This window comes from Arachis duranensis, chromosome 4 (genome assembly GCF_000817695.3).
Source record: "Arachis duranensis cultivar V14167 chromosome 4, aradu.V14167.gnm2.J7QH, whole genome shotgun sequence".
Taxonomy (NCBI): Eukaryota; Viridiplantae; Streptophyta; class Magnoliopsida; order Fabales; family Fabaceae; genus Arachis; species Arachis duranensis.
The window spans coordinates 3,319,087-3,342,523 of NC_029775.3; the positions used below are offsets into that span (position 1 = coordinate 3,319,087).

A 23,437-nucleotide genomic window follows, 5' to 3' on the forward strand; every position below is an offset into this window, starting at 1 on the left:
TATCTTTTCCATTGCAAATCTCATTAATCAGTATTAAATATATTTATGTTAACTAATACAATTTTGCTAACAGGTAACTTTGGTTAGAACCCCAAAAATTTTAAAAAATGTCAAAAGACACTTTTTTCAATAAAATGTTTTTTTTTGTATTTTTACGAGGAATATAAATGTTATAATAATATTTAATTAATTAATCAATTAATATGAAACTAGGTTTGGTAATAAAATTTTTTGTATTAGATAAAAATATCATGTATTTACATTTGTAATTTTTAAAAGTTAAGAATATGTTTTAAAAGTAACTTGTATTTATCAAAATTAAAATGTCTTTCTATATTAATAATAGACGGAAAGACTATTAAGATGATCAAAGATAGACTTCAATAATCAATATTATGAAAAAACAGCATCTATTCTAAGAAAAATATTGATAGAGACTGGTAGTCAAAGACCTTGATCAGAAGTAGCACTACAAAATCCAATCTCTCATCTCCATCCACCAAATTGAAGTTTTTTTTGGTGACTTGATTTTTTTTGGTGACTTGTTCAAATTGAAGTTATTCCTATGGAATTAGGTTAGTTGAATTTCTGATATTTGATTGCTAATATGGTGTTAAATAGAAGTATAAAACTCTAACACTAAGTGTTTTCCTAATGTAGATTCAATGCACTTCATGTGAAGTAGCAATCTCTAAACACAAGGAAAGTGAGAGAGGAATTCTAATCATTCTTTTATAAAAACGTAAAAAACAAAAGGTCAATTTTATGGTATCTAATTATGTTTGGTGTTTAAATTTTGTCTAATTTATTTTTTATAATAAATTTTAATTTTTTTAAATTTATTTATTTTTATATTTTTTAAATTAAATATTAAATTTTAATATTTTTTTAAAAAATATGCACCATTTTTAGGCACCATAATATTCATCAAAATAAAATATTTAGAATGAGCATGAATGTGTATGGAAGGAAGTGAAGGACCACAAAACATGGAGGCATCACATCATTCCAATTCCCTCCATGATTTGACACCATTCTTCTTCATTCATTCATTCATTCATTATTCTTTTCTTTTAATTGGGTTACCCTCTCTCCATTAGAGTTACACTTGGAAGCTTAATTTAGTTGAACCCCACACCAATTTGCTCTCTCCTAGTCTCCTTTTCCAAGTCTCCATTATATTCACCATTTGTTTTTGTATTTTTCTCCTAATATGCCACTATTATATTATACTATGACAATTTTGTCTTTTCTAATTCTTTTCCTCTTCGTCTTTAATGCCATTATTTTATTTTTAATTTTTAATAAGGTAAAAAACCCAAATAAGCTAGGCTGAGAAACATATTACTTAAATTAACCAAAATGAAAATTTTTTCAGCATTTAACCAAAAATCACTTTAACGTAATTCGAATCAATATAATTCGAACTACTATTGCAAGTAATTCGAATCAACTAGCTTCGAATTAAGAGCATAGAAATTTGCATATAATTCGAATCAAGTTCTCTCGAATTACAATAGCATAATTCGAATCAAATCGATTCGAATTAGTAGGGAAAAACGAGTTAAACCTAATTCGATATATGTCGATTCGAATTAGTAAGAAAAAAAAATCAAAAGTCTTTTTCTTATAGTTGCTAACATGGATAGCCCAACGCTGTATCCCTGTCCCATATACTGATATACCTTCCATTAGTTTGAATAATAAAACTTATTTTGAACAAAATAATAATAATAATAATAATAATAATAATAATAATAATAATAATAATAATGACGATAACGATAAAGAAGATGACAATAACGATGATGATAACGACAATATAATGATAACAATGATGATGATGACGGAGAAGAAGGAGGAGAAAAATGAACAAAAAGAAGAAATCAAATAAAAAAGGAGAAGAGAAGGAAGAGAAGGTAGTGATGGTAGTAGTGATAACGATAACAAAAAAAAAAAGGAAAAGAAGAAGAAAAGAAAGCAACTAAAATCTTAGTAATAAAAAAAAAAGAAAAAAGAGAAAGAGAAGGAGAAGAAAAAGAAAGAAAAAGAAAAGAAAAAACTTAAAATACATACAATAAAAATTATTACATATTTTTAGAATTGTCTAATTATGTTTATATGTTTATTATTTTTAATAAATTGTTATCAAAAGCAATCAATATTTGTGATAATCTAAAAATAAAAAAATAAAAATATTAGTACTTTGAAATTTTTGAGATATAATCTTGAAGTAAATATGATTATAAAATCTTTATTTTTTATTTTTATTTATTTTTATTTTACCAAAAAAATTTATAATTTTATTTTTATTAATTTTTATTTTATGTATTTTGATTAAGAGGATTTAAGGATGTTATTATTTTGCTTACTAACATTTCAAAATTTTTGTAATATTTTTGTAGAAGTTAATTAATAGGTCCTTCTTCGTAATTTTTTTTTCAAAATTTTTTAATAAGAATATATCTTTATTTTTCTCTTTTACTTTTTATATTCATTGATTATATGCTTTGGACTATTCATGTTAGCAACTATAAAAAAAAAAGACTTTAAGGTTTGATTTATTTTTGTTACTAATTCGAATCGACATATATCGAATTATGTTTAACTCGTTTTCCCCTACTAATTCGAATCGATTTGATTCGAATTATGCTATTGTAATTCGAGAGAATTTGATTCGAATTACATGCAAATTTCTATGCTCTTAATTCGAAACTAGTTGATTCGAATTACTTGCAATTATAGTTTGAATTATATTGATTCGAATTACATTAAAGTGATCTTTGGTTGAATGCTGAAAAAAATATCATTTTGGCTGATTTGGGTAATATGTTTCTCAACCTGGCTTATTTGAGTTTTTCACCCATACTATTATGTAGAGAATTTCGCGGGTACAAATTGGGGAACTTATGGATTTTTATGGTGACGAAATCGAATTTTTAGAGTAGCAGAGGTTAGAAGTGGTATTTGTCGACCTTTAACGATGACGGATCGGACTTCTATAGTAGTAGGAATGATACTTGTATATAAAAGTTGATTTTTTTTCTATACATAATATTTTTAATATTAATTTCCTATGAGGTTTTTTTATAAATCATACAATTATATATATTTTTTTGAGTGATGATTCATGTGATAAGTAAAAAATAATTATTTTTAAATGCACTTCTGAATTTTTAAATTAAGTATATAACTATAGAGGGTTATGAAACGAGAGAAACAATTTTATTGAATAAATTTTAGTAAAGAAAATATTACATCGATTGTTATGATTAAAACATCAAAGTATGCTAATTTCATTTAATTTTTTAACTATTAATTAAACATAGAATTACATGAAAAGTGTATACAGAATAGACATAGTCGATTATGGAAGCTCAGAACAATTAACATTATTTCTAAGTCTAATTAACAAGTTTAGTTTTGATATTAATAAGTTTTTGGATTTAGATCAGATGGCATGAATTGGATACATACGAATCCACTTAACAGCTGACCACTTCAGACCTTTGATCACAGGGCATGCTTCATGGAGGCTCCTTCCATCTACACTTCCATTTACATGGATTCCAAAGAAAACAATTGCATCCCCTCTTCTTGGTTTCACTATATACATATAATGTAGGCAATTAAAATAGGCTAAACTTATTAAGCCAGCCTGTTTATTTATTTAAATGGACGACTTTGCATTGAAAATTAAACTTGTTTAAATTTTGGATTAAACGGACTGAACTTGATTAATTTCAAAAAATAACGGGTTAAATGGGTTAACTGCGGGCTAAACGGGTAGCCCGTTTATTTTTTTTATTTTTCTAAAATAAGCAGTACTTCAATCAATATTTTTCTCGATTTGACCCGAAAATCTGACACACCAACAAAAAATATTATTTTTAAAAGTTTTTGACTTAAAAATTATATTTTTTGTCAAAATATTTTTTAAAAATTAAAATTAAATGATAAATGGGTTGATCCGTTTAATCTCTTTGACTGACCATAAACGGTCCGGACTAAAAAATTCTGACTCGATAATAAAAAGAGTTTAAACGGGCCAACCCATTTAACCCACGAGTTTAACAGGCTGAACCTAAATAGACAAAACTAGCCTGTTTGAGAGCCCTAATATAATGTTTAAAGTTATCTTCAAGTTTAATATCTAATACGCGTTAATTGTTGATTTGAATAAGGTGGAAATAAACTCAGTTAACTGCATGTGGAGTTAATAATTAAGAGTCGTTAGATGACAATTTAGTCAAATCTGTCAAATTATTTAACGATTCTCAACTATCAATTTCATATAAAATTAACTGCACTTTAATTTTCACCTTTGAATAATCACCTGCTAATCCTCGTTTGGCACATTCAGTAGAGTAATTATAACTTGTTTTAGAAGCTCCATTATGCAATAGATAATCCTATAACCAAAGTGAAAATCAAAATTAGAAACACTAAATTAAATTAATTATATTATTATTAGAAGATAAATTAAATTAAACCTGAGCAAGAGGGAAAAGTGTTTCACCCCCTTGGATGACATCGTTAAGATACATGAGAACTGTGGCGATTCTGTTTCCAGACTTTGCTTGAATATGAAACTTATCTTGAAAGAAATCAAAGTGTGCTTCATACCCCTCACCACCTTCATATCTTAATACTTGTATGGCTTCTCCATTTTCTGAAAATTCAACAATAAATTCTATAATTAAGTCAAATAATAATTAGCCAAAATGATTATATTATATATACGGAATAAATTACCATTTATATTATCAAAGATAAAATGACAATTGTACTTATATAAGAATAAAATGACAATTATAAACATGGCTCTCGTGTGCCAAGAGTATCCTAACAGACTAATTATGTAACCAACGTCTGGGTACTTTTAGTACACAAAAGCCATCTTCCGTAGTTATAATTGTCGTTTTATTTTTGTATGGGTATATTTATTAACGTCTATATTTTTTATGGGTACAAATGGTAATTTATTCTATATATACCTTTTGGAAGGAATGTCCATGCTGAAATCTTTTCTTCAATACCACCAACAATAGGATCCTATACATATAATATATAATTAATTTTGAAAAACAAGGTGTATATATAACATAAAATAGTAACATTTACATTGTTCCTGGGAATGAACATGCCATGGCTTGTTCTATGAGCAGAAAGGTGAGACATTCCAGTGGCTAAATCAGAAACAGCGGATCTTGTGAGGTTTGGTTTTGCTATGGAAATCAAGTGCTGGCATTCTACTTGGGTCAAGAAACCTTCATACATGAATGCTCTGCATTTCAATAATTCTAATTATAATAATATAAATAAATAATTAAGCATTAAGATAAGTAGAGTTATGGGAGAAACCTTGGCTTCCATGAAATACTTTTGACCCTAGAAGGGTCAATAATGCTAGCATAGCAATGGTTCATAATAATCATGATTATTAACGCTAATAATATTAAACACCTAACCTTACTACTACTCATTTTGGCCTATGCTTTTTCTTCTTGCATTGCATGCCATGTCTTTTTATATTCCTCATCAATGATCTAAACTACTACACCAATTAGATAAGTAGAGAAACAAATATGATAAAACATTATAGAATTTTGCTAAAATGGTTCAAAGGTTGAATCAAAAGACATAGTAGCCGATAACTTCCAAAGCTAATTAAGAGCCATGGATATGATTTTTTTATATAAGAAATGTTAGGGGCTAGCAGATTTTGTAATTTGTAGGCATTAATTAGTTATTGTTAATATTTTTAATAGCGTGAGATTATATCTAATGATATGAAATTATTCATTTTTTTTTTCTTTTATTAGTTAAGTATTAGCAAAATTTTAATGAAAGTGCTTGCCTCCTAACTTTTTTCGTGTGTGACAATTGATTAAACCGAACATTTATTAAGTGAAAATCAACTTTTAGAAAATTAAGTTTGAGAGTCAAATTGAGGTCCAAGAGAGTTCCATTCCGAATTTCTCAATAAATTAAAGCTCGCCTAAGACTCAATTCAGTTTTCAAAAATAGGATATTTTAATTTGAAATGCATCTTATGTTCTATACTCTTTTTTTCATTGATAATTCCTTTATAAATATTTAATTTTCAAAAAACCTTTTTTTTTTAAATTTAGATTTAGACTTAGAATCATCGGAAAGAGGTTAAAAGTTTATCTTACTAATTCAAGAATTAAAAAAAATACATAATAAATTGCACAATGTATGATTCACGGCAACATATTTTCATCATACAGAATTATAAAAATAATTACATTAATTTAATACAATTGAAGAACTACTAATTAATGGTTTACATTAATAAAGGCACGTTTGAATTCACAATAATAGTGGCTAACATAAACTTTTCTCTAAACTATATAATCAATTTTGTTCCGTTTCTTGTGTGGGTGAGTTACTGCTTAGAATAAACTCCATATGGCGTGCTCTTTGGCTCTGACTCTCACTCAAATACTTAGTTGAATTGTATTCATCTGCATCTAACAGTTCTTCAGAGTATGTTCTTTGAATTTTTGACTTTTGTCTTTCTTTCATGCACTTCAAGCTCTCTTCATCCCCTCTTAATATTTGCAGCACCTCGCTCATAAGAGGCCGTTGAGCCGACGATTGTTCTACACACTGAGAAGCTGTCAAGATCACAAGGTCCATCTGCTCTTCATCATAATTGTCTTCAAGAACTGGATCAACAAGCTCTTTTATGTTGTTTGCAATTAACAAAGGCTTTGCCTGCAATGTTATTAGATGACAATTTAGTCGAATCATTTAACTGCACGAGTTATATTCACTTATTTGGACAATTACATACCCACATGATAAGACTTTTTTGTGAGCTATCCAAAGCTTGTCTTCCAGTGATTAGCTCCAATAATAGCACACCATAAGCATATACATCAGTTTTCTCATCTACTATTCCATGCATGAAGAATTCAGGGGGAAGGTACCTGTTAGTGACAACAATCAAATCAGAATCAAAGGGTTAATAAGTACAGTACTATCTACAAAGAATATACTAAGAAACTTGTTAAGATGTTATAAATGTATAGACCCGAATGTGCCTTCTACTTTGGAAACAGTATGGTGAGTCCATTGGTCAGGTAACCACTTTGCTAGGCCAAAATCAGATATCTGGGGATTGAATCAGAGGAACAAAATTAAGATTATAGAAGCATAAGAAATTCTGAAGTTAAAAACACACACATATATTTATACACAAATATATAGGTAGTATTTGGTAGAGAGACAGAGACGGAAAGACTGAGACGGAGAGACAGAGATTGAAATAAAGCTCAGTACTCTGTTTAGTGCAAAGTGGGAGACAGAGAATGAAATTCTAATTTAATTTGTACAAAGGTAAAATTGGAATTAATTAATTGAAATGAAGGTATTTTAGATATAAAATGTTATTAAAGTTTCAATCTCTATTTTTAAAAATTTTAGTCCCCTGTGTTCTCACTTTTTGGAGGTACTGAAATACTGAAATTTTGAAAATAGAGACAGAAATTTTAGTACTAGTCTCTGATCCAACAAATATGATACTGAGTCTCAGTCTCCCGATCTCTGTCTCAGTACCTCAAAAGAAACACTACCAGAGTGATGATTTTTTATGTTCGACCTGAGGCTCAAAAGTCTCAGAGAGAAGAATATTAGAAGCCTTGATATCCTTGTGAATGATCCTTCTTTGACATCCCTCATGAAGATAGCAAAGTCCCTCGGCAGTTCCCAAAATAATCTTGAATCTGAGACTCCAATTGAGCTTCTCTCTAGGCCCTGATGATGAACAAAGTAGTAAGAAACCAAAAATGTTTAAGTTGTAATAAATAAAGATGCATATATAGTGCATACCATAAAGTATGGATGATAAGCTGCCATGTGGAGAGAGCTGAAGAACAAGGAACATTCCACCTTCAACACCATATCCAATCAATCTAGCAATGTTTGGATGGTCCACATGAACTATGATTCCAAGCTCAGACAAAAAATCTGCAGTCATTTCTTCTTGGTTCCCTCTTGTGAGCTTCTTTATGGCAACAAAGTTTCCATCTTCCAATTTTCCTAAGTATACCTCTGCATACCCTCCCTCCCCAATCACATTATCTGCCAATAACAACAATCATTTCATTTCCGATTTAACGAGTAAAGTAGCATGAAAAACAACACAATCATACCATGGCTGAAGTCATCAGTTGCAGCCTGGAGTTCAGAGAGAGTGAAATTCTTCCATGAAGATTTGAAGTTGGCAAACTCAGAGTCAAAAGAAGAAGGAATGAGATCCTCTCTAACCCTCTTACTCTTCCTTCTAGTTAACTTAGGAACATTCTTCTTAAGAGGGTGAAATGGTTGAAATGGCATCTGTGAGCCTTTCTTGAGAAGCTTGAAGAAACCACGCCATTGGTTGTTAGCATTGGAACCACCAGTTCCTGGTAGAGCCTCAGAATCAGAAGTGCTTGCTCTTGAAGATGAAGGTGTTCTTGATCCTACACTGCTTGTAGAGTAATCTGTTAAACATCCTCCACCACCACCTTCTTCGGTGTCTAATCCATTCAAGTCTGGTTTATCACCATTATTACCACAATAGTAGTAGCAAAGGAAAGAAACCATTATCATGTCATAACCAAGAAGAACATAAAAAAGAAAGAAAGTGTTTCTGTTTTTTTTTTTTTTTACCAATGCTTGAAAAGGAATCAGAGAAACCGGGTTTATGTCTTCTTGATCTTATTGAAATAGAATGCTTTGCAAATGTTGGCTTTTTCTCGAAACTGCCGTTGCTGTTGTGGCTGTGGATGCCATTGCTATGCAAAACATGATCTTCTTTGTCAGCATTCAAACAAGAACAAATAAACGTGACACAATAGACAAACAACTCCAAGCTATAAACAAAGTTTAATGAACCGTATATGATAAAATATCAATGAGACATTATAACATGTGGTTCAAAACTTTGAATTAGATGCATTAGTATAGTACAAATTTTGTTAAATTATATCACGTTTTAATATTAAAAATGATAGTTAAAATCTAGATTTATCTTAAGTTAAATATGTTAAATTATCTAATAATTATCGATTATAATCTTCACGTGATAATATGCATGCATGCAAGGGAACAATAACAAAAACAAAATGAGGATGATGATACCTCGGCGAAGGATGTGATTCCCGCCGCTCATGGCTAAGAGTCATGGTGGCGGCTGAGGAGGAGGAGGAGCAGAAGCCAGGGGTATTAAGGACAAAATACAGAGATAAGAGACAGAGATGAAAATGAAAACAAAAGAGAAGTGGATTCCAAACACATTTTCTTGTCTAAGTCATCCATCATACACGATAATCCTAATTACTAAAAACATCGCCTATTTTTGTTCCCAAAATGTCGCCCCATTTTTTGTGTATGGTTGTTCATCGTTCTCTTCTCTCATCGCAAGCAAAATTAGTTGTTCTTTTTCTAGTTTTTCAACAACAAAATAATAATAATAAGAATAATAATTCACTTGTATTGGCATAATAAAATTTTCAGTAAAATAAATAAAACAAGTTTGTACAAAAAATGGTCTAGTTTAATAGTTAGCTGTGTGGATTTTGGAACATGCGTAATTATTATTATTATTATTAATATTAGGAGGAAATTAAAAGACTAGAGTTTGTATAAATACATGTGTGGTTTAATTTATTTTCAATGTATATCTGTCGATTATTAATACAATCAAATCGAGCCAAATACAAACTTAAATCAAGTAGAATTCCTAGAGGAAGCACTATTTTGTAAAATAATTTGAACTACACACAAGATTAAGGGTAGTTTGGAAAGTTTTAAAAGTAACTTTTTTGAGATTTTGACTTATCAAAAGAAGTAATAGTAATAATGTCTGGTATAATTTTTAAAACCAAATTGCGACTTTTTAAAAAGCTATTTAGGAACTTATAAATAAGTTTAAAAAAATGACTTTTCTCATAAGGGGAAACTCACATAAAGATGGCCAAAACAACTTTTTTTAAAATTTTACAAAACTATAAAGACCTATAGAATAATTAAACCAAATATATATTAATATTTTTATAAATAAATTATACATAAATACAGTAAAATAGATTATGTACACGACTCAGATGTAGCCCAGACTTTACAATAGTTTAATATCGACTGTGCTATAGGCATTGATTTATTGTTGTAGAAGAGATTATCTATAATGTATTAATTTGAGGAAGCTGATCTTTTTATAGCCAATATTAAATTCATACTGTAATCAAAGTATGATCTTTGTCAAATACATTTGAACTTCCCCCTTTAATTTTCATTAGTTTTAGTCAAAACTCTAATACATGGATTGATTCATCTGCCAAATATAAAAACAGAATCATATTAAGCATGTAACATTATTAGTTCAATTCAAAATGATACATGATTTTCGTTCGAGATTTTAGCAACAACATGAAATACTTGTCATTTAGTTGGGGAAAAGAAGTAAAAAGCTATAAAAACTCCTTTTTGTTCAAAGGCTCAAATAATCAAATAGAAACTTAGAGATTCCACGCATGGGTTATTCAGCCACGCATCACCCCACAGTTAACTTGATTATAAAATTCACAAATTCACAATGCCTCTTCTTCCATCAGGAAAAGATTTTCTCTCATTAGACAATAATTTTCAGCGCTCTCTCTCTCTCTCTTTCTTCTAGGTTAGGATTCATAAAAAAGAAAATGGTTAAGAATTTGAGAGAGTGATTTTTTCTTCTGACTTTGGCAACGGTGAAGTCCTGCATTAGCTTTCACAAGTTAGTAGACATTAGACCATCTCCAGTAAAAAATTCATCATATTTCTTATTTATGTCTCACTTGTCATAAAAAATAATTCTATATTAGTTTTTGCGTCATAAAGAGTAAATAGAAATTCAAAGTATCTCTCTTCTCGTTAAAAAAAACTAACTTTAGTTCCAATTATAGTCCCAATTATTTATGTCTCACTTGTCATAAAAAATAATTCTATATTAGTTTTTGCGTCATAAAGAGTAAATAGAAATTCAAAGTATCTCTCTTCTCGTTAAAAAAACTAACTTTAGTTCCAATTATAGTCCCAATTATTTATGTCTCACTTGTCATAAAAAATAATTCTATATTAGTTTTTGCGTCATAAAGAGTAAATAGAAATTCAAAGTATCTCTCTTCTCGTTAAAAAAAAACTAACTTTAGTTCCAATTATAGTCCCAATTATTTATGTCTCACTTGTCATAAAAAATAATTCTATATTAGTTTTTGCGTCATAAAGAGTAAATAGAAATTCAAAGTATCTCTCTTCTCGTTAAAAAGAACTAACTTTAGTTCCAATTATAATCTCATTTAATTAATTAATTAAAGTAATTAAAATTAATGTAGTAATATTTTTTTTACAATAATATTATTAAAATTTATAAATTCAAAAATAATTCACTATTAAAAAATATTAATATTTAAAAAAATAATAACTTCATATATAACAATAATACACAATATATAATTCGAGATTAAACTAATTTGTAAAATTACTTAATATAAAGAAAAATATAGTTAAGCTCTATAGTTGACGACAAGCATTGTGAAATTGCCATATATCTTTCAATTGTCGATGCTGCCGCCTATTTCGAAGTTGGGCATTTTTTGGGAGAAATTGATGGTATGATGTAAAATCTTTCTCTCCCAAATGAGGTTGTGATAAGCCATTTTTGACATCCTCATACTCTAAGCCTTGAGCAAAATTTCCAGCATAAGTGTCTCTTTTATTCTCAACAATCATATTATGCAATATAATACAAGCTCTCATTATGTTTGCAAACTTCTTCTTTTGCCAAAACCACGTATAATGCAAAGCGTACTTGCAACACTCCAAATGTTCGTTCGACGTCTTTTCTTTACCCTTCTTGATATTGTGCAAATAACTTGCGTTTCTCCCCTTGTGCTTTTGAGATTGATTTGACAAATATGATCCATTCACAATAAATATCATCTGATAAATAGTATCCCATAGTATAATTATTACTATTGATAGTATAATTTACCTCCGGAGTACGATCATTTAGAATATCATCAAACACTAGTAAACGATCTAACACGTTGATATCGTTATTTGAACCAGAAACTCCAAAGAATGCATGTCATATCGGTATCAGATCTTTAATATCCTTCGCACCAGTAAATTTAGGGGCGAACGCCACCCAGGTTATATTGGCATCTACTGGCAACTTAGACGTCTGGAAGAAACCCATCACAGCTGTCGTGAATTCATATCCAAGCTCATCTCAGCACTTTTTTATGAAATTCATGTTGTAACCATCACAGCCTGGCGCTTTAGAAGCCTCACAATCCTACACAGCCTCTCTAATCTCTTCAGCCGATGGCATTGTCTCTAAGATCACAGCGTCTTCCTCAGTTAACTTGATTATAAAATTTACAATGCCTCTTCTTCCATCGGATAAAATTTTCTCTCATTAGACAATAATTTTCAACGCTCTCTCTCTTTCTTCTAGGTTAGGATTCATAAAAAAGAAAGTGGTTAAGAATTTGAGGGAGTGATTTTTTCTTCTGATCTTGGCAGCGGTGAAGTCCTGCATTAGCTTTCACAAGTTAGTAGACATTAGACTATCTCTAGTAAAAAATTCATCATATTTCTTATTTATGGCTCACTTGTCATAAAAAGTAATTCTATATTAGTTTTTACGTCATAAAGAGTAAATAGAAATTCAAAGTATCACTCTTCTCGTTAAAAAGAAATAACTTTAGTCCCAATTATAGTCTCATTTAATTAATTAATTATAAAATTAATGTAGTTATATTTTTTTTACAATAATATTATTAAAATTTATAAATTCAAAAATAATTTATTATTAAAAAATATTAATATTTTAAAAAAAATAATAACTTCATATATAACAATAATACACAATATATAATTCGAGATTAAACTAATTTGTAAAATTACTTAATATAAAGAAAATATAGTTAAGCTCTATAGTTGACGACAAGCATGGTGAAATTGCCATATATCTTTCAATTGTCGATGCTGCCGCCTATTTCGAAGTTGGCCATTTTTTGGGAGAAATTGATGGTATGATGTAAAATCTTTCCCTTCCAACTGAGGTTGTGATAAGCCATTTTTGACATTCTCATACTCTAAGCCTTGAGCAAAATTTCTGGCATAAGTGTCTCTTTTATTCTCAACAATCATATTATGCAATATAATACAAGCTCTCATTATGTTTGCAAACTTCTTCTTTTGCCAAAACCACGTATAATGCAAAGCGTACTTGCAACACTCCAAATGCTCGTTCGACGTCTTTTCTTTACCCTTCTTGATATTGTGCAAATAACTTGCGTTTCTCCCCTTGTGCCTTTGAGATTGATTTGACAAATATGGTCCATTCACGATAAATATCATCTGATAAATAGTATCCCATAGTATAATTATTACCATTGATAGTATAATTTACCTCCGAAGTACGATCATTTAGAATATCATCGAACACTAGTAAATGATCTAACACGTCGATATCGTTACAAAGAATGCATGTCATATCCAAAGGTTTGAAGATGCTACAACCTCAAGTACTATAGTTGCAACCCTACGATAATCACTCATGTACATACCTTTCCACGCCTTTGGACAATTTTTTCATTGACAATGCATGCAATCAATACTACCCAACATGTGAGGAAAGCCACGACCCTACACTATTTGTAGCCGGCGTCATACATTATTTGTATTTGATTTTCACAAGTATTCATCTTCGAACACCGAAATGACACCTTCAACAAAATTTTCCAAACATTCAATAGTGGTGCTCTCGTCTATGTGCACATAATCATCAACAGCATCAACTACTATGTCATATGCTAGCATCTGTATAGCAGTAATGCATTTTTGCAGTGGTGACAAGTCTCTTCTCCCAGTTGCAGTCACCCTCTGTTGGATATACGGATAGACATTTGAGAGAGCGTCTACTATCTGAAAGAACACGTGTCTTCTCATTCGAAATCTCGTCGAAAAATGTCAGCATTATACATCGACTCATCTGTAAAGTAATCTTTGAAAATGAGATCATATCCTGCTTCTCGATCTCTGTTGATCCATCTACGAGGAGTTGAAAAAGAGCTTCTATCGATATCTTATTCTTCTGAACCATTGAATAAACATTATCAATCTAATTATCCATAAATGTGTTATCTCACATTCTTCTTTTACCATACAAAGCCTCATTAAATTAAAATGATAGAAAATATTAAAAATTGCTATAATAATAATAATAATTAATTATGATTAATTGAAAAAAATTGGAGGAAGAAAACGAAAAAGCAAAAAAAGACAATATAAATTAATAATTTAAAAAAATAATAAAATTAAAAATAATTAAAAAAATTAAAAAATAAAATATTTTTATTTATTAAAATTATGCATGAAAATAAAGAATATTTTATTTTAATTTTTTATTTTTAATTTTTAAATTATTCCATCAAATTTATAATTTTAAAAATAAAAATATAAAAATTAAGCTAGTATATATATAGAGAGAATAAGTTGATAATCGAAACCCTGGTCGCTCGTCAACAGCCCTATCTTTCCTCTTTTAACTTTCTAGTGCTTTTTGCTGCCGCAGCACCACCGATCTCGTTCGATCGGAGAGAGTGATGGCGGAATTGGATGCTGCTGAGTCAAAATGACGAAAAACTGAGCAGGTTGAAATGGCGAAGGAAGCGCGCCTTTGCCTTATGACGTATGGAAAGTTGATCGTGATCAAACTGAGCAATTTAAAGGAAGAAGTTGATGTCAAAGATTGGACTTGTTTGCCTCCACCACCGTTCGAGATGTGTTTGGATCTTCCAGATCATGATATGTGTCCCTTCGAGATCGACTCCAAGATCTATATGGCGCCGTCCGACGATTTGAGCCTGCCGCCTGAAATTGGCAGAGCCAAAGCCGTTTCCGTGGGGAATATGGCTCCCTGGCCAATCTACGAAATCAAAATTGAGGAGGGCAGAATTGACCCTACACTGGATGGTGCACCCTTTCCTTTTTACAACTCATACATCGCAAACACGCCAGGCTCAGGCGATGTTTACTTCTATATAAATGTGAGGCGACGGGTCAGAGATGAATCTAGATTTTACGTTCTTTGTTCTGGTTCTTCTAGAGTTTGGAAACCCTTGATGGCTCCTGAGGCCGCCATCATTAGCGAGCCATATGTCGAGAATACCATGTTCGTCCTCGACAACAACCTCTTTTTTTCATCGTCTAGGGAGTTGGAGAGAGACTCCTATTTGGCCCGCTTCGACCCCATCAAAGAGACTTGGATGGAGATGTCTGCCGCTGATAACAATCTTTCGAACTTCAGAACGGGTAGACTCATTAGCGGCGGTAGACTCTTTTGCCGCAGTGACCAATGTCGTAATACTTTTTTCCCACACATTTCTGTGTCCCTTCCCGGTCTTGGAAGCAGCAACTACACCGTTTGCCTTACACATGAGTATGTGGAGGAACCTCCTCATACACCTTTGGACAAGGTCCTTGCCATTCTCGTTAACCACCTGAATGGCCTAGTCGCATTATATCAATACCTTGATGTGGCTTTTGAGGGTATTCTACCACCGACGGAAGGACCCGGCAGATTCAATTTTGTTGACCTTGGCAACGGGAAGCTGTGTGCAATATGCTCTAGCCAGTTATTGGGTTCCGTTCCCGCTTCATCCGCGCACTGCTTCTCCATTTTCACACTGTCCGTGTTGAAGGACTTTGCAGCATTGCAACTTGACAGTGGGGCTCCTCCCATGGAGCGAGATTTCTTACAAGTTACTGTCCATAGGAAGAGTGTCTTCACCATGGAGAACGGTGGGATTACTGGGATTACTAATTGTATGCGCCATGCGTTTGTTTGGCCACCTACTAAGGGAGGAAGATTTCAGCACAGGACAACTATATTGTAGTAACATTTCTTGTTATTTCTTGTGGCTTATTATCCTCCTTAGTCGTTTTCAATAGGATTATGAATGAACAATGAATTAAATATTAATGTCTTTGAGGAATATGATCTTGCTTTGAGTTGTGTCTATATTCTCTTCAACTCGTACAAAATTATCTGTGCATTTTGAGATATTTGCATTATTGCTGCTGGTCATATTAAATGATCAACTCACTGCTTTCTATTTCAAAATACATGATGCATTTTAAATAATTAATTCAAGTAATAGCCCGCACATATTATGTCAAAAAGAAACATTTTGAAGTTTCACATAAAGTTAGAATGATTCTTGTTCGAAAAATTTAGTTTAAAAATTTGATTTGAGTCATTTATAATATTATCGATTGATTGCTTTATTCATTAGATTAAGAAAATAATAAGAATGATGATGAAGGGAAAATGGGTTACAAAAATTCAAATCAAGTTTCTAAATGACTAAAGAAAAATAATGATGTTATTTTTATAATGTCATTCTGTATGAATTTAAGGAGAAAAGTAACATTATCAGGATAGGTCATGTTCCTAAACAAAATAACCTAATGTGATGATCAATTTTAACTGAAGTGCTATAAAGGGGTTCTATGAGTCTATTCTTTCAAGAGATGATTATTTCTACAAAATATAATGATACATGCATATGGAGTAAAGAAATTTACAAGTCTCGTTCATATATGATAATGTCATGCTCTATATATGATAATGTCATGCTCTGTACAGAGCCCCAAACTAAAACAAAACATAGGGGAGCAAAAAGTTAAAAACAAGAAGTGAAAACCTAAAATCTAATGGGTGACTTTATCAACATTTTCTTCCAATACATATTTCACATAACCAAACCATTATCTCCAATACAAGCAACATAGTTTAGTGTAGCCAGTTCTACTCAATCTATTATTTGTTGTACAATGGATTTCAGCTTCAAAAAGGCATTTGTGTCATCACAGGTGAATTCCGCATGTAAGCACATCTGGTTAATACTACAGGGAAACTTCTGCATGTAGACGTCAACATTTAAGTTCCTATTCACTTGCCACTGGCCATGTATCTGTGAAAATGGAAATCCATTTTGCATATCTCGCAAGTCATGACCGAGAGGGCCGTTTCCGGTCAGGCTGATATTCCGACTTCCAACCTATCCACGTTATCACATCTTCTGACAAACTGGTCAAGAGTTCTCTGCTTTGAAGGCCTATGCCCAATAGTAGTATGCTTTGCAGGGCTACTCAATGGCTGATTATTTGACACAGCTAAGGTGTTCTCATGGCCATCTAACACCTGATTTTTCAATAACTAAAATTTAGAATGTAACTCTCAAATACTGCTTGAGTATAGATCTTGACAAAATATAAATATAAACCAGAATAAAAACCTTGAAACTAAGCATTATGTACATTTTGCATTACATATGATAGTTCAAGAAGATGTAGAAATGTACCTGCCCCCAAATTATCCGGTTTGAATTGCACCGCATCCCTAAGTCGTAAAAATTTAGATCATCAATGCATAATAAATGTTAAGTCAATGCTATACCAAGCGGCGAAAGACTGCAGAAATAATAACAGAACCTACCAAATGATGTCATCAACCGTATCATTTACCAACTAGTATATATTTACTGATGAGACCTGTAAACAAGAACTAACGAGTCAAAAAACAGAAGAGCACATGTTGTCTTTGCTACTAAAAAATTTAGATATGAGAGTTCTTTTCATTTGAGATTATCTGTTTTCTTAATGTTGTCATGCAACTAGTAACAACTCTCTCCTTTCTACTTAATGAGTGTGAGAATACCTGACCAATTCTATATGCACGATCTTTGGCCTGAATTAGGTCACCTGGAGTCCAGGATTGTTCTGTAAAGATAACTGTGCTTGCAGCAGTTAAAGTTAATCCAACTCCTCCCGCTTTAATGGATAGCTGCATGATAATGTGTCACATGAAATCATTATCTCAAGCACAAATACTAACCAAGACAACAGAAAAGATGCCTATAACAGAAACACATGGAAGAAATGCACAACCAAAAATACCACCATACTACAGCTGCCTTGATATAATCCTTTTCCTGGAAATCTGTAACCAATTGTTGCCCTGATGCAGCGGGTGTACCTCCATCAATCCAAATGCAACCCACTTTTTTCTTCTGGAAATTTTCAACAGTTTTTGTAAGTGCTATAATTTCCAATATAAAGAGTAAAATTGAACTGGTCTTACAAGAAGGCACTCATGTATCGCATCTATCATTGGCTGATGGTGCGCAAATATAAGAAACTTGCAACCTGCCTGCAGTGATCACAACATATTACACGTGATAACCACCGATAGCCCAAATGAAATAGAAAGATGGAAGCAACAGAGAAAAAAAAATTGAAGCAATCAAACTTTCAAATTAAGCATACACAACGTTTGGGGCGCTGGAAGATGGATGAAATATAAGAATTAACACATAATCTAAACCACTCAGACCAGCCAACGTTGACACCAATAATAGTTGTGGCATATGAATTAACATGTCACATGCTGAAATTTTCACTACACTGGTCAGCCAATTTAATTCGTTCAACTTAGGGTCCTACACTAAGGGGTACCGATTGCAACAAAAGCAATTAGAAAAGACCAATTTAACCATGCATCATGCAAGCACACCAATCAAAGGAGATGGGTGAGAAACTAGAGAAGTTGAGAACCTAACTTGACTTTCTTGTAGTACATACAGATGCAGTCACTAAATTCTTTATTGACATTTTATTGCTTTGAAACAGTGGAGGGGAGCAATACCTCAATGAAAGTTCCGAATTAGTATATATCTGGAATCGAATATATCATGATTCAGTTTTGATCATATACCAGTCAAAATGATTTAAACTACTCCAATATTGGCCAAGGCCTGAGAAAAGGCAAATATAAAAGAAAGATAAAATGTTGAAGAAAAGATAAAAATCAAAGAAAAAGTCGGTAAAGTTTTAATGGCAAAAATAAATGATGATTAGTGAAGTGATTGCTAATTTGGGGAATATTTTTGCTCTTGAAGATAAAAATTATAGACCTATCATAGTTCTAGGTAATCAGAAAAACTTCCAAACAACTTGTACAAGTCAAAATAATGTTCAGGGCTTCTTCCATGCAAACCTTGTTAATCAGTTTCTTTTGAGTAAATTTAAGAGATTCAGACTCATCTTTTGATTTAGCAGATTTGATTTTGGCTTTTACCGCCTCCAACTGCAGTATAAAAAAAAGCAACCAATATTGATTAGATTTTACCACCTCAGACGCAAACCAAAGATGGAGAGCACATATTACCATCTCCAAGTCAAATAACCTAATTTTAGAAAGAAAACTTACCACAATCTTATTCTTACCAATAAAAATTGGTGAGCAAATTTTTGAACCATTTTCAAAGTGAAAGTTTTAGTAAAATACTTATAATCTAAACAATAATCACATAGTTCAAATAAATGAAATCCACAGTCCACTTTTTTGAATATCAATAACCCTATAAAATGTAAATAGAAAATAATTTTTTATGCCCAAAATAAGCATATTGTCAAGACATACAAGAATTCTGTTCCATAACTAGGTCAAACATAAATAACCAAAACTGCATGATGCTATACTAGTCTCGAGATATAGATGCAAAACAAAAATATGGATGGAATAATGCCAAAGTGACAAAGGCACAACGAGCATCAACATGGAAAAATATGTATTGCGAAACAAAAATTTACTTTGCTATAACAGCTACTATATGGATGGAATCCCAAACACTTGACCAGCTTCCCCCAAAGAAATTATATAAGCCAAGGTCGATTCTTATTAAGATAGAAAATAATAACATCAGTTTCCCAATTATAGAGAAAATGAAAATAGAAGAATTATTACCTGAACTTTATAATTAGATATTTCTCCTAGAACCTTCTCTGCTTCGGACAAGGAAGAAAGCGGGAACATCCATAACCCAGACTCAAATTTTCAAATAACTAAGCCCTCAAAACAGCCAATCCCGAAAAGCAGAAATTATTACCTGCCATGAAACATAGCCTATAAAGCATGAGTATGCAGGAACTTGTTCAAGGTCAAAGACATAGCCCCTAATTATGGAAAATTCAAAATTTTCAATAGAAATATAAAGTTCAATACTCTTGATGAAGTTAGCATGTGAAACCTGGTCATATTGGAATTTCGCTGCAACATGCCCACTGGAATGAAGAAAAAGTTTGACAGAAAACTTCGGCAGTTCTTTAGAAGGCTCATCTGGTTACATATAAAGTGAAAATCCAAAGCAAATGCCAATAGATCAACAAATGATATTTCACATCTAAGTTTATAACTATTATTTTTTCTTATGGTAGATAATTAGAATTAGAGACAAGTAACACAGCCCTCAACAATGACACTGAAACAAATGTTAAGGTTTTGAAGGAAAGAAGCATACTTTTTCCCTTGAGGCAAAGCGTCCACCTGGATTGGAATACAAACACACTATGAGAAGTTCTCCTTCCAGAAACTGAACCACAGGGTCTTTTGATTCTTCTGTCATTATTTTGTTTTCTAACATTAAAATGAGGGATACACACTCATGAACAACACTTCAACAAAATTACCCACACACCAAAAGACAAATTTAACCCAACAAGAGCAGAAAGAAAAGCAAAGCTAGATAATACAAAATGGGAAACAACATGAAATGAAGAAAAGATGAAAACTTTAACTTTTGAGGACGGGAATTGGAAATGGGGTTTGGTGGGAAGGGTTGGGAATGGTTGGACGGCGAGGGGGGAGGGGTCGCGGCCGTAGAGGAGCTAGAGGTGGTGGTGAGGTAGAGGCCGACGTGGAGGCAGAGGCGGAGAGGATGAGGGTAGCGGTGAGGACGAAGGTGGTGATGACGGAGACGAAGGAGGTGACGACGGGGTCAGGGAAGTAGTGGTGGTGGTGGTGGAGGAGGGTATACCGGTGGTGACGGGAGGTCAGGGAGGTGGTGGAGGTGGTTATGGGGGCCACTATGGTAGAGGTGATGGTGGTCAGGGTGGGAGTACCGGAGGTGGTGATCGTGGTCATCCTGGAGGAGGTGAGGGCCAGGCTGATAGAGGTGAGGCAGGTGGCCAGAGCCATGTATATGGTTGCGGTGGTGTGTGTGGAAGAGCCATCTGTACATGTATATCCTTACGGTAGAATTCACCAACTTTTAATTAGTATGTTTTTGTTTGAAAAGCTTATTAGCATAAGGTTAAAATGAAGGCCTATTTGTTTTTGTTTTTTTCTGGTTTTTTTTTTTTTCTGATTTATATTTCCACCCAGGGTATGTTAAATTTGATCACTCTTTAGCAAAAATGGAGGTGGTCGGGTAATTTAGCATCTTTAACTCTAATATCATTGTATTTTACTTGCATAATATGATTAAAACTTGGATAACAGAGATTTGTTATCAATGATTTAGCATATTAAAATGAAGATTTAAACATTCTCAAAAAAAGTATAGAAAATCCATTGCAATAATCTAAATACAGCATAGGAACCAAAATAGCACTCCACAACATGTTAAATTATGTGGAAAAGAAACTTTCTGTAGGACCTCTCATAAACCAACTAAAGTATTTAGCATATGGCAGGATGCATAAACATTTGCAAGACCAGTTATTATTTATTAACCACACACAAGCCCCATATTTAGCACACAATTAAAACAGTAAAAACAGAATACTAAATTGTATAAAAGAACAAAATTTCAATCACCAAAAGAGTATAAAATCATACATAGGCAATAGATACATTCACAACTCACCACACATATCATTCTCTACCCCTCAACGTCCACTAAATTCCTCCCGAAAAAATACAAAACACCAATCCAAAACATATTAAGATGCATACATGTAAATCTAAATTATTATTAACATATAGTAATACTATTTCCACAAATTAATCAACAATGCATAACATCTTTAGTATGAACCCAAATTGAAAAAAGCTGATTCTACCCTAAATTGAAATAGGTAAAGACGGCAGCAACGAATAATATACACCTACCAGATAGGAAAGACCCAGAATGGAGGTGCAGCGCGTTGTGGCGACAACTCTTCACAGCGGTATCGGTGCGTCTTGCAGGCCTTTCCTTTGCTTCACCCCCTTTTGTCCTGTGTTCTTGGCAAGAACGAAAACAAACCCCCCAAAATTGAAACCAAATCAATAAGAAAAATCATGATGTGAACCAAATTAAAATCTGAAATGAAAAAAGAAATTTTTTCCAAATTGAAAAGGAGATTTTTAGACAAACCAAACACATTAACTAAAATCGAAACCGAACCAACAAGAAAAAGATTAGTGGGAACCAATTTCAATTCTGAAACCAAAAAGAAAACACAACAAAATTGAAGGAGGAATTTTTTACATACCAGTAATCTGAACCAAGAAGCTAAGCAGACCTGAGAATAGAACCAGAGGAAAGAGGGAGCAAATCGGCCATGGACCCACTGGCAAGGGAAGCACAATGCAGCCGGTACTGACCGGTAGAGGGGAACGTCGGCAACTATTCTAGCGCGGAGGTGTGTTTCTTGTTTCTGCTCCTTTTCTGTTTGTGCGAGGTAGAAAACAAATCCCAAATCTGATTCTTGACTATATATATCGAATCAAGAAGAAAAACATCAATCTGAGCTAAATTGAAAAGTGAAACCAAGAAGAAAACTCAACCAAATTGAAAGAGGGATTAGCAAACCTAATGAAGTGGTGTGCGCAATCATGGAGGAAGGGCGGGGAAGTGGCTCAGTGATGGATACAACAATGGGGATGACGAGACTACTGGAATTGACGGAGGGGGAGCACCACGGCGGTGAGGATTCCAGAGAAGTGGTTTGAAAAGAGAACGCGCTATATGAATGAAGCTCTTATGAAATTGATTTCTAGCTTTCATTAGATTGCTACCAAGAGAGGAGAACGAGAATGAAGCTCTTACTAGGTGGGGTGGGTAGTGAAGGGGTAGGGCTTTTTTGGGGTTAGATTGAGAGATTTAGAGATCGATGAGCCATTGAGATTGGGTTTGCCTTGACTTGGGCTTGGGTTAGCAAGAGTCTAGGGTTAGGTTTTTTCTTAAGGACTTAATTGTAATTTTATATTTTTATAAATTTAAATGTGTGCTAAATAAAAATTAAGGATATATTTATCATTTTCATAAAAAATTTAAATATGATTTTGTTTAGATTATATAAACCGATCGAATTGAATCGGATCTCATACTTATGATAAATTGATTTTATTTTGGTTTATTCAAAATATTTTATTGACTAGTTTAATATTTCGTCCAATAATAATGTGACACGCGTACTGTCTTTAAAAAAAGACGTTTTTGATGTGTTTATCAGAGTGGCCTCCTTCTCATAATACTAATATTTTTTACTATATTTCTATAAAATAAGCACTTTTAGAACTAAAAATTCAAATATAAAATAACTTATT

General features: G+C 32.3%; 3 protein-coding genes across 12 annotated transcripts; all 3 read right to left on the reverse strand.

The window, feature by feature from the left end:
* Window positions 1–3,451: 3,451 nt before the first annotated feature.
* On the reverse strand, window positions 3,452–5,438 carry LOC107482701 (prolyl 4-hydroxylase 2). The gene is made up of 6 exons (XM_016103242.3): window positions 5,365–5,438; window positions 5,125–5,287; window positions 4,998–5,055; window positions 4,494–4,672; window positions 4,337–4,412; window positions 3,452–3,606 (listed from the first exon to the last, which is right to left on the reverse strand). The coding sequence occupies exons 1-6, from the start codon at window positions 5,436–5,438 to the stop codon at window positions 3,452–3,454; spliced, it is 705 nt and encodes a 234-aa protein (XP_015958728.2).
* Window positions 5,439–6,154: 716 nt separating this feature from the next.
* Window positions 6,155–9,212, reverse strand: LOC107482700 (receptor-like cytosolic serine/threonine-protein kinase RBK2). Its single transcript, XM_021139824.2, has 8 exons — window positions 9,154–9,212; window positions 8,683–8,807; window positions 8,184–8,564; window positions 7,861–8,112; window positions 7,631–7,785; window positions 7,064–7,143; window positions 6,824–6,959; window positions 6,155–6,744 (listed from the first exon to the last, which is right to left on the reverse strand). The coding sequence occupies exons 1-8, from the start codon at window positions 9,195–9,197 to the stop codon at window positions 6,382–6,384; spliced, it is 1,536 nt and encodes a 511-aa protein (XP_020995483.1). The 5' UTR covers window positions 9,198–9,212; the 3' UTR covers window positions 6,155–6,381.
* An 8,361-nt stretch (window positions 9,213–17,573) lies between these two features.
* Window positions 17,574–23,025, reverse strand: LOC107482564 (uncharacterized). Of its 10 annotated transcripts, XM_052260287.1 has the most exons (11): window positions 22,701–23,025; window positions 22,411–22,600; window positions 22,016–22,122; window positions 20,424–20,521; window positions 20,151–20,242; window positions 19,871–19,943; window positions 19,121–19,210; window positions 18,206–18,274; window positions 18,030–18,134; window positions 17,783–17,908; window positions 17,574–17,616 (listed from the first exon to the last, which is right to left on the reverse strand). In XM_052260287.1, the coding sequence occupies exons 2-11, from the start codon at window positions 22,449–22,451 to the stop codon at window positions 17,593–17,595; spliced, it is 825 nt and encodes a 274-aa protein (XP_052116247.1). In that variant the 5' UTR covers window positions 22,452–22,600; window positions 22,701–23,025; the 3' UTR covers window positions 17,574–17,592. The 10 variants fall into 10 exon arrangements, 9 of the variants coding, with proteins under 9 accessions (XP_052116247.1, XP_052116244.1, XP_052116246.1 ...); XM_052260284.1 differs by having other exon boundaries at window positions 17,585–17,908; window positions 22,411–22,556; window positions 22,701–23,024; XM_052260286.1 differs by having other exon boundaries at window positions 17,585–17,908; window positions 20,424–20,449; window positions 22,701–23,024.
* Window positions 23,026–23,437: the final 412 nt, after the last annotated feature.